At 39.7% G+C, this 12,574-nt stretch overlaps 1 protein-coding gene across 3 annotated transcripts in view; it reads left to right on the top strand.

Annotated features, from left to right (window-relative positions):
* Positions 1-7: 7 nt before the first annotated feature.
* The window catches only part of METTL4 (methyltransferase 4, N6-adenosine), a 28,706-nt gene continuing 16,139 nt past the window's right edge, over positions 8-12,574 (top strand). The window contains exons 1-5 of one of the 3 annotated variants that reach the window (XM_084618736.1): positions 8-158; positions 1,008-1,508; positions 6,316-6,381; positions 9,770-10,136; positions 11,573-11,642. In XM_084618736.1, the coding sequence (XP_084474862.1) occupies positions 1,086-1,508; positions 6,316-6,381; positions 9,770-10,136; positions 11,573-11,642 (926 nt within the window). In that variant the 5' untranslated portion in view covers positions 8-158; positions 1,008-1,085. The other 2 variants (XM_084618737.1, XM_084618738.1) reach the window with 2 other exon arrangements.

Here is a 12,574-nt window from a genome sequence, read left to right as displayed (position 1 = left end):
GGCAGTTAAAAAAAAATAAAAAAATCCCTCATTAGCATCGGGTTTACTAGCAGTCCTAGCTGGGGCGCTTCAGCGGAAGTTAGGGAACGCCCGCCTGACACAGCTGCTGTGTCCGTACAACAAGATGGCTGCGCTCAGTGTGGGCTCTAATCGCTCAGGTGAGTGGAGCTTCTCCTCGCACAACCGGACGTTCGCCTGTCAGTGTCCGAGAATGAGGGGCTCGCGCAGGCAGGCCCTATGGGGCTTCTCTAGGACCTGAGCAGGGGTCCCGCTAGCTGCCTCGCTCTCACCCCAGAGGCGCTGCCAGCCCTGAGCTGCGCGCGCCCTAGTCACGGTGCTGCCGTGAGGTGGCGCCGGGCGGGCTGCGGGCGACGGCCGGAAGCGCTGTCGCGGCGCCTTGCTTCGGTCACGGGCTGGCGAAACGGGCAGGTGCCGCCGGGCCTGGGGTGGCTGGAGGGCCGAGGCCCTAGCAAGACCTGGGACAAAATCTGGGTGGGTGTCGAGCGGGCTGTGATTGGCGCTGCTGCCCAGGACCAGCCCTTCGAGGTGTGAGGTGACCCGACATCCTCTCTGGGGGCTGCAGGATCAGCCCCCTCCCCAGCCCGCGCAGCAAGTTGCAGAAGTCTGTCCAAGCTGTGTGTGAATTCGTGGCACGTTATTTTCAAAGGGAGCACTTGCGCGTTCCTGTGTCGGGGGTTGTCTAGCCCAAGCTCTCATTTTACCTAAAACGGTCAGAGCTGCTGAGCTAAAGGGATAATCATGGAGTAGGGAATTGTGGCATGTTACAACAGGCAGTTAGTCTGTATTTTATAGGGACACTTGAGAAATAGGCATACAGTTACAGTACTATGGCCAGGGAGTTTAAAGGCTGGGGTTTCTGCAGAATTAACAACAGTGCATGGTGGAGGTCAGCAACAGACTGTATATTTGAAATGCCTAGCACACTTTAGGCATTGTTTTAATACACTTTAATAATTCTATTAAGTCTGCTTTTGTATTAATTATAGGAAACATCTAAAGTAGAAAGCGAGCGTGAATTTCAGTTCCGATTACTCAGAGACTGTCCTTGAAAAGGAGAAAATGTGATGTCTGTGGTGCATCAGCTGTCAGTTGGGTGGCTACTGGATCATCTTTCCTTCATCAACAAGGCTGGATACCAGCTTTGCCCCTCTCACCAATACCCTGCTCCCTCGGCTTCTCGTGTTGCTCCTGTTTCTTCCGCCCCCTCTACAGAGGATCTTGTTGCTCCTTCCACCATTGATATTACTTACTCTGCTGGAGCTGCAGTACAGAGAGCAGAAGCAACGCTAAAGAAAAAGAAAAAATATGTGTTTCGGGAAGAGTTCTTTCATGTTTTTAAGCCCCATATAGTTTCAGCTTCCCAACAGAAGCCCCAGCAAGGAAACTCTGATGCTGGCCCAAGGGAGGGGAAAGACAGTGGCAATGGAACAGAGCAGCACGAAGGAGAAAAGAACAGTGATGGGGATTCCGTTGCCAGTGCTAGGAAGGTATGGTCTATAGAAAAATCAAACAATTAATAAAATAATTATGCATTGAACAGTCTACCATAACAACGTCTTGCAAATTGTCTTGCTGCTTCCTGAAATAATTTAAAGCACAAGTTGTTAGGGGGCAGGAGGGAGATGTAGATCCACAGCAGGTTTCAAAATGTGAAAGAGGTCTGCACTTAAAAATTGTGTGAAACTGAAGCCTTTGCTAGATACTCACAGGGATTTACCTAGCTCCTTAACAAGATGATGTCAGGGCCTTGTAGCTCATGACCCCATTTTCAAGCCGTTGGTCCTGTATCATTTAGCATGCATCTGCTAAACACTTACAGTCTGAATTTTCAGAAGTGGTGAGCTGACTTGAGTGTGAGTTGTTCAGTCCCTCTGAAAATCTGCTTAGCAGATGCCTACCCAGCAAGCTTAGAAATGAATGGCTTGTTTTTGATTTCTAATGTTTTCTAACTTCTTGAAGGAGAACTATCCACATACAAAGTTGGAATCATAGAATATTGGGTTAGGAAGGGACCTCAGGAGGTCATCTAGTCCAACCCCCTGCTCAAAGCAGGACTGATCCCCAATTAAATCATCCCAGCCAGGGCTTTGTCAAGCCTGACCTTAAAAACTTCTAAGGAAGGAGATTCCACCACCTCCCTAGGTAACGCATTCCAGTGTTTCACCACCCTCCTAGTGAAAAAGTTTTTCCTAATATCCAACCTAAACCTGCCCCACTGCAACTTGATACCATTACTCCTTGTCCTGTCATCTGTTACCACTGAGAACAGTCTAGATCCATCCTCTTTGGAACCGCCTTTCAGGTAGTTGAAAGCAGCTGTCAAATCCCCCCTCATTCTTTTTTTCTGCAGACTAAACAATCCCAGTTCCCTCAGCCTCTCCTCATAAGTCATGTGTTCCAGTTCCCTAACCATTTTTGTTGCCCTTCGCTGGACTCTCTCCAATTTTTCCACATCCTTCTTGTAGTGTGGGGCCCAAAACTGGACACAGTACTCCAGATGAGGCCTCACCAGTGTCGAATAGAGGGGAAAGATCACGTCCCTCGATCTGCTGGCAATGCCCCTACTTATACATCCCAAAATGCCATTGGCCTTCTTGGCAACAAGGGCACACTGTTGACTCATATCCAGCTTCTTGTCCACTGTAACCCCTAGGTCCTTTTCTGCAGAACTGCTGCCTAGCCATTTGGTCCCTAGTCTGTAGCGGTGCATTGGATTCTTCCGTCCTAAGAGCAGGACTCTGCACTTGTCCTTGTTGAACCACATCAGATTTCTTTTGGCCCGATCCTCCAATTTGTCGAGGTCCCTCTGTATCCTATCCCTGCCCTCCAGCGTATCTACCACTCCTCCCAGTTTAGTGTCGTCTGCAAACTTGCTGAGGGTGCAATCCACACCATCCTCCAGATCATTTATGAAGATATTGAACAAAATCGGCTCCAGGACAGACCCTTGGGGCACTCCGCTTGATACTGGCTGCCAACTAGACATGGAGCCATTGATCACTACCCATGGAGCCCGACAATCTAGCCAACTTTCTATCCACCTTATAGTGCATTCATCCATAGTTCTTTAACTTACTGACAAGAATACTGTGGGAGACAGTGTCAAAAGCTTTGCTAAAGTCAAGGAACAACACATCCACTGCTTTCCCCTCATCCACAGAACCAGTTATCTCGTCATAGAAGGCAATTAGATTAGTCAGGCATGACTTGCCCTTGGTGAATCCATGCTGACTGTTCCTGATCACTTTCCTCTAAGTGCTTCAGAATTGATTCCTTGCTGCATAATTTTTCCAGGGACTGAGGTGAGGCTGACTGGCCTGTAGTTCCCAGGATCTTCCTTCTTCCCTTTTTTGAAGATGGCCACTACATTAGACTTTTTCCAGTCGTCTGGGACTTCCCCCGATCACCATGAGTTTTCAAAGATAATGGACAATGGCTCCGCAATCACATCCGCCAACTCCTTTAGCACTCTCTGATGCAATGCATCCGGCCCCATGGACTTGTGTACTTCCAGCTTTTCTAAATAGTCCCGAACTACTGCTTTCTCCACAGAGGGCTGGTCACCTCTTCCCCATGCTGTGCTGCCCAGTGCAGTAGTCTGGGAGCTGACCTTGTTCATGAAGACAAAGGCAAAAAAAGCATTGAGTACATTAGCTTTTTCCACATCCTCTGTCACTAGATTGCCTTCCTCATTCAGTAAGGGGCCCAAACTTTTCTTGACTTTCTTCTTGTTGCTAACATACCTGAAGAAACCCTTCTTGTTACTCTTAACATCTCTTGCTAGCTGCAACTCCAGATGTGATTTGGCCTTCCTGATTTCACTCCTGCATGCCCGAGCAATATTTTTATATTCCTCCCTAGTCATTTGTACAATCTTCCACTTCTTGGAAGCTTCTTTTTTGTGTTTAAGATCACCAAGGATTTCACTGTTAAGCCAAGCTGGTCGCCTGCCATATTTACTATTCTTTCTACACATCGGGATGGTTTGTCCCTGTAACCTCAATAAGGATTCTTTAAAATACAGCCAGCTCTCCTGGACTCCTTTCCCCCTCATGTTATTCTCCCAGGGGATCTTGCCCATCAGTTCCTGAGGGAGTCAAAGTCTGCTTTTCTGAAGTCCAGGGTCCGTATTCTGCTGCTTTCCTTTCCTCCTTGTGTCAGGATCCTGAACTCGACCATCTCATGGTCACTGCCTCCCAGGTTCCTATCTACTTTTGCTTCCCCCTACTAATTCTTCCCGGTTTGTGAGCAGCAGGTCAAGAAGAGCTTGAATTTTTGTGTTCTGCTATTTTAAAATTATTTTAACTCTCCCCTCCCCCCCATAATTATTCCGTTCTAAAATAAATCTGTGGCTAGGTGTTTAGATGGTGTAAATTCACTGATTTCAATGGAGCTCTGTTGATATCTGAGGATATGCTCATCTATTTTTTTTTTCTTGTAAATAGCATTTCTAAAATGGCTGGGTAGTTTCTACTCAAACTTTTTAAAAAGAATACCTTTGGCTGAAATCCATCGTCAACCATTTCAGCCCAAAAGAGCAGTGTTAGGAAGGAAAGACTGAAAACAAAGATTTGTAGTGGAACTTCAGATGCTTAGATAACCTTACAGTAGTTATATTTTGTAAAAAGTAACTTTGAATGACTCCTTGGTTAAACTTGCTCAATTTATAAATAACTGGCATATCTATTTTTTTTAACAACCATTTTTTACAAACTCAGACTCAGATCTGAGATCAAGTTGTTGGGGTTTTGTTTGTTTGTGTTTTGGCTAACGCCTAACCATCAGTAACAAAGCTGCAGAAACTTCGCAATTTTGTTGATTTATATGTAAGACTGAAAAGAATGCAACTCACTACTGATTTTAAATTAATAACAACTCGTTAGTCAAAAAAACAGCTATATCTCTGAAAATGCTGTTGGTGCAGATATGTTGTTAAGAAAGCACCTTTCATTTGCACACTGTTTTCTGACGCTACTGCAACTTTTACAGCATTTGTTGGCATGTTTGCCTTTCTGTATTGAAGCTGTTACTGCATATCCAGGCACACTCAGAAGAGTGTATGTCCATTGGAGTAACTGAATAGGTTTAGGGTGTATACAGTAGAATCTGAGTTATGAACACTAGAGTTATGAACTGACCAGTCAACTACACACCTCGCTTGGAACTAGAAGTGTGCAATCAGGCAGCAGCAGAGACCAAAAACAAGAGGCAAAAACAGTACTGTACTGTGTTAAACGTAAACTACTAAAAAAAAAAAAGGGGGGAAGTTCTGTTTTTCATTTAAATTAAGATGGTTAAAACCAGAATTTTTTACTGCATAGTAAAGTTTCAAAGCTGTATTAAGTCAATGTTCAGTTGTAAACTTTTGAAAGAACAACCTTTAACGTTTTGTTCAGAATTACGAACATTTCAGAGTTACGACCAACCTCCATTCCCGAGGTATTCGTAACTCTGAGGTTCTACTGTGTATATTAAATACTCTTCATGCTGTATTATTGAAAATTTAATGAAGATGGGCAAAATGATGGATCTCTGGATTTTGCCAATTGTTATTGCACTTCATTTATTGACCAAACAAAACCCAACTTTTTTTTTTCTTTTTACTTTAATTGCAAATACTGTTTTACAACTGCAGGACTATACTTAAATTTTCTTTAAATACAGCCTTGTGACAAGTGTATTTGCCAAGGATGATTAAGTCATTTTGAGGGTTATTTTTTTTTAATTAACATGGTAAGGGTGGATAAATATATTTTGTGCATGGGCTTGAAGTTTTTTTTTGACAGTTTTGCTGATGTGCTTCATGTAGTGTTCATTGAAATACAGAAATATGAGGTGTGTCTGTTCCCTTTAAATTTTGCGTATATGATGTCTGGGATAAATCAATAATTGTCGCTTTCTGGAGTTAGGTGACACTTTCTTGTTGCCAATAGCCTGGGCTTGGCAAGCAAACAAAGATTTCATAGCATTATCCCAAGGGAGACAGAAAAACTAAGCAGTGAAGATTGGAGTTAATATGAGCTGTCAGGTGGCATAGGTATCATTGAATAGCATTGGCAAACATGTGAGGTAAGATTATTTTATTACTTTATTTGTATCAGCCTAGATTTTAAAATTACTCTGGCACCAAGAGAAGATGACTTTGATACAGGACTTAAGTTCATAATAAAGAAGGGTATGGCAAATTGTTACAAGCTCTGAAGGCATGTGTGTATTTCTCTTGCATATTTATGCCATGTAGTAGCACAGCTGACTCCCTCTTTTTTTTTTTTTGTCATATTTTTTTCACTGCAGAAAAATAAAAGAAAGTGTAGTGTGTTCAATCAAGGTGAACTGGATGCTTTAGAATACCATACAAAGGTAAGCCTGAGCAATAGTAATAATGACAAGTGTACGGTATGTATCTATAGGTAATTTATTGAATATAAACCCTCTGAAACTATTCCAAAATATATGGAGCATGTGTCTTGTAATTTCAGTTCGTTACAGCTAAAGCAATATTTGGTCTCGCCAGTCCCCAAGTGGAGGACTCAATACTGAGACTATTTTAAGTGTGTGTGTGTGTGTTTGTATAAAAATCAAACTGCTGCTGAGAAATTTCAAAGAGCTAGAAACTGGTTTCACATAACACCTTTGATATTCTAGGTCGCTGAACCTCCTGGAGCAAGCACTGACTTAGCTAGCTAGGTAATGTCAGCAAGAAAATGCTACAGATGCTGGTTTTGAGCCTGGGCAGTATAAACAGTTCTAATGATGTGTATATTGGATGCTGAACTGAGATTATTCCCCAACTCCGTACAAAGATGCTCTGATGTGTCACATCCACTGGAGAGGGGCAGAATTACCCATTCTTTAACATCTTTTATAGTATCCTGTTTGGCCCATGATGTTTCCAAAATTTTCCTTGCTTTAGTTTTTGAAACTTTATAGTTTGTATTTAATTTTTTTAACATTTGTAAAATGATTTGAGCTTAAACATGTCAGTCAGGTAAATGGAAAATTATTATTGTAGAAATGTGAAGTTACTTAAATGTGGCTTTTTAAAAAAAAATTGTGCTCATCTTCGAAGGTGAGTTGACTTGGGAGGATGTGTGAGAGGAGTTTAATTTCTTTTTTGAGTAGGAATCTTTAGTCTTGACATTTCATTTATAAGAGTAGAAATGCACAGTAAAGTGATGATTTGTGTTCTATCCAACACTGAATCTAATTCATGGAAAAATTTGATTGTAAAAAGCAAGAAAATGTTATATAAATGGTAGTTTCCTCAGTTCTGTTTGATTGCAAACAAGATCTATATCACATATAGACTGTCAAAATTTATTACTAACAAAAAAAAATCAGTGTTGTAGAACATTAGTTTGTGTAGTTTTTAAAAGTAGATAAAATATATTGAAAGAATTATCAAACACAGTTTTGATGGGGTGAAGACATTAATATTTGGTGTCAGATGGATTCATTAACACCGTTGTGACATATTTCTTATACATGATCACGTTACTAGAAATACATGTTTTTTTAGATTATGTTTGTAACAAGTATACACTGATTCTGTGGTTAAACATTGGCGCTTTCATGTGACATAATTAAAAAAAAATATATAAGCCAGATGCATAAAGCAATAGATTTTTAAGGCATCAATTCAGGAAAGCACTTATGCACATGCTTATGTGTTTCCTGAATAGTAATACTTTCCTCAATTGAGAGGTGTATTTGCATTCCTTTCTCCTGAAATTGGTGATAATCACTATATTTTTATTTTTCTCTTGAAATTTTATTTTAAAATATTAAGATACATAATTTTTATATTACATCACAATATATGTATAGGATCCCCATTGTATACTCAACCAAACTTTGTGATCTGTTTATGCAGGTAACATCACCTATCTACAGATCTCAAAATGCTTTAAACTTAAAATTATTTATAATATAATGTGATCCAGGGGTCTGAGTCCGATTAGGGGTTCAGTATGCTAGGTGCTATACAAATGCATTGCTCCAAATTGCTTACAGTTTAAGACCCTGATTCTGAAAAGACTTATGCACATACCTCATGAACTGAATCCAATGAGATCACTGTTTGTGAAGTTAAATGTGAGCTTAGCACTTTGCAAAATTGGGGCAAAATAAAAACAGTGCATGAGGGAGTGAGAAAGATGGACAAGTGATAAAATCTCTTGGTTGCCGATACTAGCTATGTGCACAACTTTGGGTTTTTTTTTTAATGAAGGTGTAATCAAACAGTAGCCATTAATGAAACACTAGTCATCTCTACTAGCCTCTTTTTAAACCATTAGAAAATTAAACTTTGCATTTAGAGCAGTAAAAGCTAACCTCCCCAGGTTGTTCCTCTCCATAGGATAAGTAAGTTCAAATTGTTTTAACATTTATTCATAGCTGTTGTAGGAACAGAGCAACTGCATTTTTTTAAGGTGTTTTTTTTGTTTGGTTTTTTTTTTTAGGAACCCCTTGTTCATTCATTGGTATTCCTGAATGTGTGTATGCTAAGACTATAATTATATTCCAATATTGCCAACCCCAAGTATTCAAAAATATTCAGATTGGCTTACTCGTGAGACTTTAAAAATAATAAATATGGGGTTCTTGTTATTTGCCTTCTCATGTTTGATCCTTTAAAAGTTCATTGTAACCATAAAGGCTAGAAATTTACTTAAAAGTTAAGATTCCCACACAATCTCATGATTCCAGGAGCTGGGGGCTTTAAAAACAATAATAAATATTGTAAGATTCATGATAGTTGGCAACACTGATAAATGGACAGTATTCTTTGGTTTATACCGTATATACTCATTCAGAAGCCAAATATTTTTGGTAAAAATGTGACTCAAAGAGCGGGGGTCGGCTTATAAACAGTCTACACCAAAATTTGATGATTTTAAACTCTGTGAAATCGTTGAATTGAATATCTAATACATTTTTGTTTTGTTTACCTGGAGCATCTGCAGGCATAGAGCACCTCAGTTCCCTGTGGCCGCGGTTTGCCGTTCCCAGCCAATGGGAGCGGTGAACAGCAGCCACAGGGAGCTGAGGGGCTCTGTGCCTGTGAACGCTCCAGGTAAACAAAACGTCCCGACCCACCAGTGGCTTACTCTGACAGGCTGGGCGCCAAAATTTGCCAACCCCTGAAATATAGGGTCGACTTATGAAAGAGTCATACAGTTTTTACTGTTTTTACCTATCCATCTTGGGTCGGCTGATAAACAAATGGGCTAATGAACGAGTATATACGGTAATTGAAAATATTGGGGTCTTGATGATTATGGATGCAGGTAGTAATTTGAGGCTCGGAATCGTCAATGAGAGGTGCATAACCAGATTCTCAATTAAAGTCACTGGGATTCTGTGCAAGTTCAAGGATCTGCCTGCATGAATGACTTCCAGGATCAGGGCCTAAGAGGGTGTCGTTTAGATGGTCACTAAAAACAAGTTATAATAATTTGACTCACTAACTTTTTTTTTTTTAATCATTCTTAGTTTAATGCATAAAACCTGTTGTGTTTAAAGTGAGTTTAAGGTTCTGGAAAGATACCATATTAAAATTTCTGGATACTGACATCCTCAGTTTTCCTGATTGTAAATTTGTTTGTCTCAATACGGGTCCTGATGATGATCTGCAGATTTGCAGTGTAGCAAATATGTATGAAATTTCTGTTTAATTCTCCAGAGATATCAACCAGACGTTTCAAAGATCCTTTCCCTCTGCTTTGTATCTCTTATTACTGTACAGATTAGGGGGCTGATATTGGAAGGAACCAGGTGTTTAATCGAAGAAGGACTCAAAAGTGGTTTTCTTCACCCCATTTCTGCAAAACAGAGTAGTATCAAGAATGTTGTTACAGGACATGTTGGCTGTGGGATGGCTGAATTATGTGAAATGGCAAAACATTTTCCTTCTCTGAATGAGAATGACCACAGATCTGCACAAATTATAGATGAGGAAACATCCATTCCAGAGCAGGATCTGCTTTCATGCGTTACAGAGAACGATACAGACTATGCAAAGATAATAAATTTAATGGGGCAGAAGTACCTGGTGCCGCCAAAAAGCAGTTTCCTTTTATCTGATATTTCCTGCATGCAACCACTTATGAATTGTAAGTATCTTTACTCCTTAAAATTTTCTCTTTTTGTCAGTAGCCCATCAATCTGCTCACTGTTGGAATATGTTGTCTGTTAAGCCACAGAGCCCCTTCTCAAGTAATCATCTTGACATTAGACTTCAATATGGATTGAAGTATTGGTAGTAGGGAACACATTAGCAAGCTGCTACCATTGGAAGTTTGAGAATGAGCTATTCTTCATGCAGATTGGCTGGGATTTTCAAAGATGCATATGGGAGTTAGTTACCCAACTTTCTGAGAGGTTTCTAAATCCCTTAGGCTCCTTTGAAAATCTCATCTGCAGTGTATTGTGTGAAACTCAACAGACTAATGCTGCTTTAATTAGCTAAGCACTTTATTTCTGTGCTTCCCCCAATAATCCATTAAATGAATGTGCTGTTTACTCATTTGAATAATTTATAACTACAATATGACAAGGTATTTAAGAAGAGAGAGAATTTTTTCCCCCCAGCATTAATTCCTTCATGTGTATTACCAAAAGAATAAATTACTTAGGCTGTAACCAATAAGCTGTGACTTGATAGTTACTTTTATTTTCCACTCTCCAATATTCCATCTTAAAATTAAAAAGAAATCACCCATATTTTGATAAAGACATGCAAGAGCCCTTTGGCTGCCCCTACGTGTAGGAGCTGGAGTGGGGGGACATGTTGCTGCTTCTGGAAGTCATGGCGTGGAGAAAACTCAGGATTCCACTCCCCGGCTGGAGCATCGGAGTGGGGCAGGATCACTGGGAGCTCGAGGTCTGGACTGAAAGGTCTGAAAGCCCATACAAGGCTCACTGGCCATAGTTTGCCCATGCCTGGTCTAATCTGTTCTTAAAAACTTAGAATGATGGGTTGTTTCATCATTCTTTACACATACTCTTCCACAGTGAATAATTAAAGTTTGTGCCTTTTAAATACACTGGGTATCTCATTCAGTATTTTTAACTGAATAAAATTGTAATCTAAGCCAAATTCTGTCAGAAAGAAATCTGAATTTAGATAAAGAATTTTAAGGGTTTTTTTCTCTTATGACCATTAAAGTGGTGGTTACAGTACTGGCAGGATAATAGCTGAAACATTAATACATAAGTAGTCAACGTGACAAAACATAGCAGAATCTGAGTGTGGCCTAAAACCATAGCTCTAACTGATCAGCCATTTAAAAATCATTAATAGCTGACCCAGTGACCCATCAAAACAGAAAAATATCTTAGTCTGACACAGTGTCCTCAAAATGATAATTATAGAGTAGTAAGTTAAAGTAGTTAGAAGCATTTTAGTTATTTTTGAAAGCAAAATAGAATATCGCCCCTCTTCTGCACAGTCTAGTCTTCTGGTCTTTGTAATTAGGTTGCTTAAACTTTGGGGAACAATTTTAGCTTTTGTTTTAAAACTAGTCTTTCAATTTTACTTTCTTTCTAGATAAGAATAAATATGATGTAATTGTGATAGATCCACCATGGCAGAACAAGTCTGTTAAAAGAAGTAACCGGTAACTTTTTTGTAAATTTATATATATATATATATATATATACTGTTATTTAAAAACAAAAAAAAAAACCCCACCAAACCCCACATTTGATTTTGTTCATGTGCTGTTGCAGTGTTCCTGCAAAGTTCTGATTATGTGTTTTATTTTTGGTTTTTTACCTCCACACAGATACAGTTGATTATATGGTAATACAATCCAACACACTGCAAGATCGGGGCCTAAGCTAGCAGTTATCAAACACTTTTTTTGACATCTGCCTAACTTGAAGCATGTGAGTAATCTCATGGATTTCATTGAGACTAGTCAAATGCTTCATGTGCCAAAGAGTTGACAGTATTGGCACTTAAATTACTTTCCAGGAGAGCTTCAAGCCAATTTTATAGCAAAACCCCAATCCTGCAAATACTTACGCATGTGCTCAGTTTTATTACCCTGAGTACTACTGTTGATTTCAAAGTTAAGTGCATTACATAAGTGTTTGCGGGACTGGGGCCTAATTTAGAAACTTCAGAATTTTTTTGTTTTGGGTTTGATTTTCTGCTTGATTGGTAGAAGTAGAAAATTTAATAATACAGTACTGAAATTCTCAGGCATAATGAGGTCAGCTGCTGAGAACTCTAGTTTGCAAAGTCATTACATTAGAATTTATGGCCCTATTTCTTAAGTGAGCTACATACATTTTATTCCACCAGGACTCAGTTTGTTACATAGACTCACCACCATGTAGAAGTGGTGAAAATGGTGGAGAATTTGGACCTATAACTTTCCAAAGTGAATATTGATATAGTTTCTCTCCTGTAGTTCTGGAAGCTTGCAATTAAAAAAAAATTCAGACTTCTAATGTCACAGGATTAGTCTGGTGTTTTTAATTTTGAAACCCAGACCAAAAAAATTGCCAACTCAGGAAATACTTAACTTCAATTCTATCCTGT

This window comes from Lepidochelys olivacea (assembly GCF_965140295.1).
Source record: "Lepidochelys olivacea isolate rLepOli2 genome assembly, chromosome: 2".
In the NCBI taxonomy this organism is placed as follows: Eukaryota; Metazoa; Chordata; order Testudines; family Cheloniidae; genus Lepidochelys; species Lepidochelys olivacea.
Note: the sequence above shows the minus strand (reverse complement) of the source record. Positions and strands in the feature narration are given on the sequence as shown.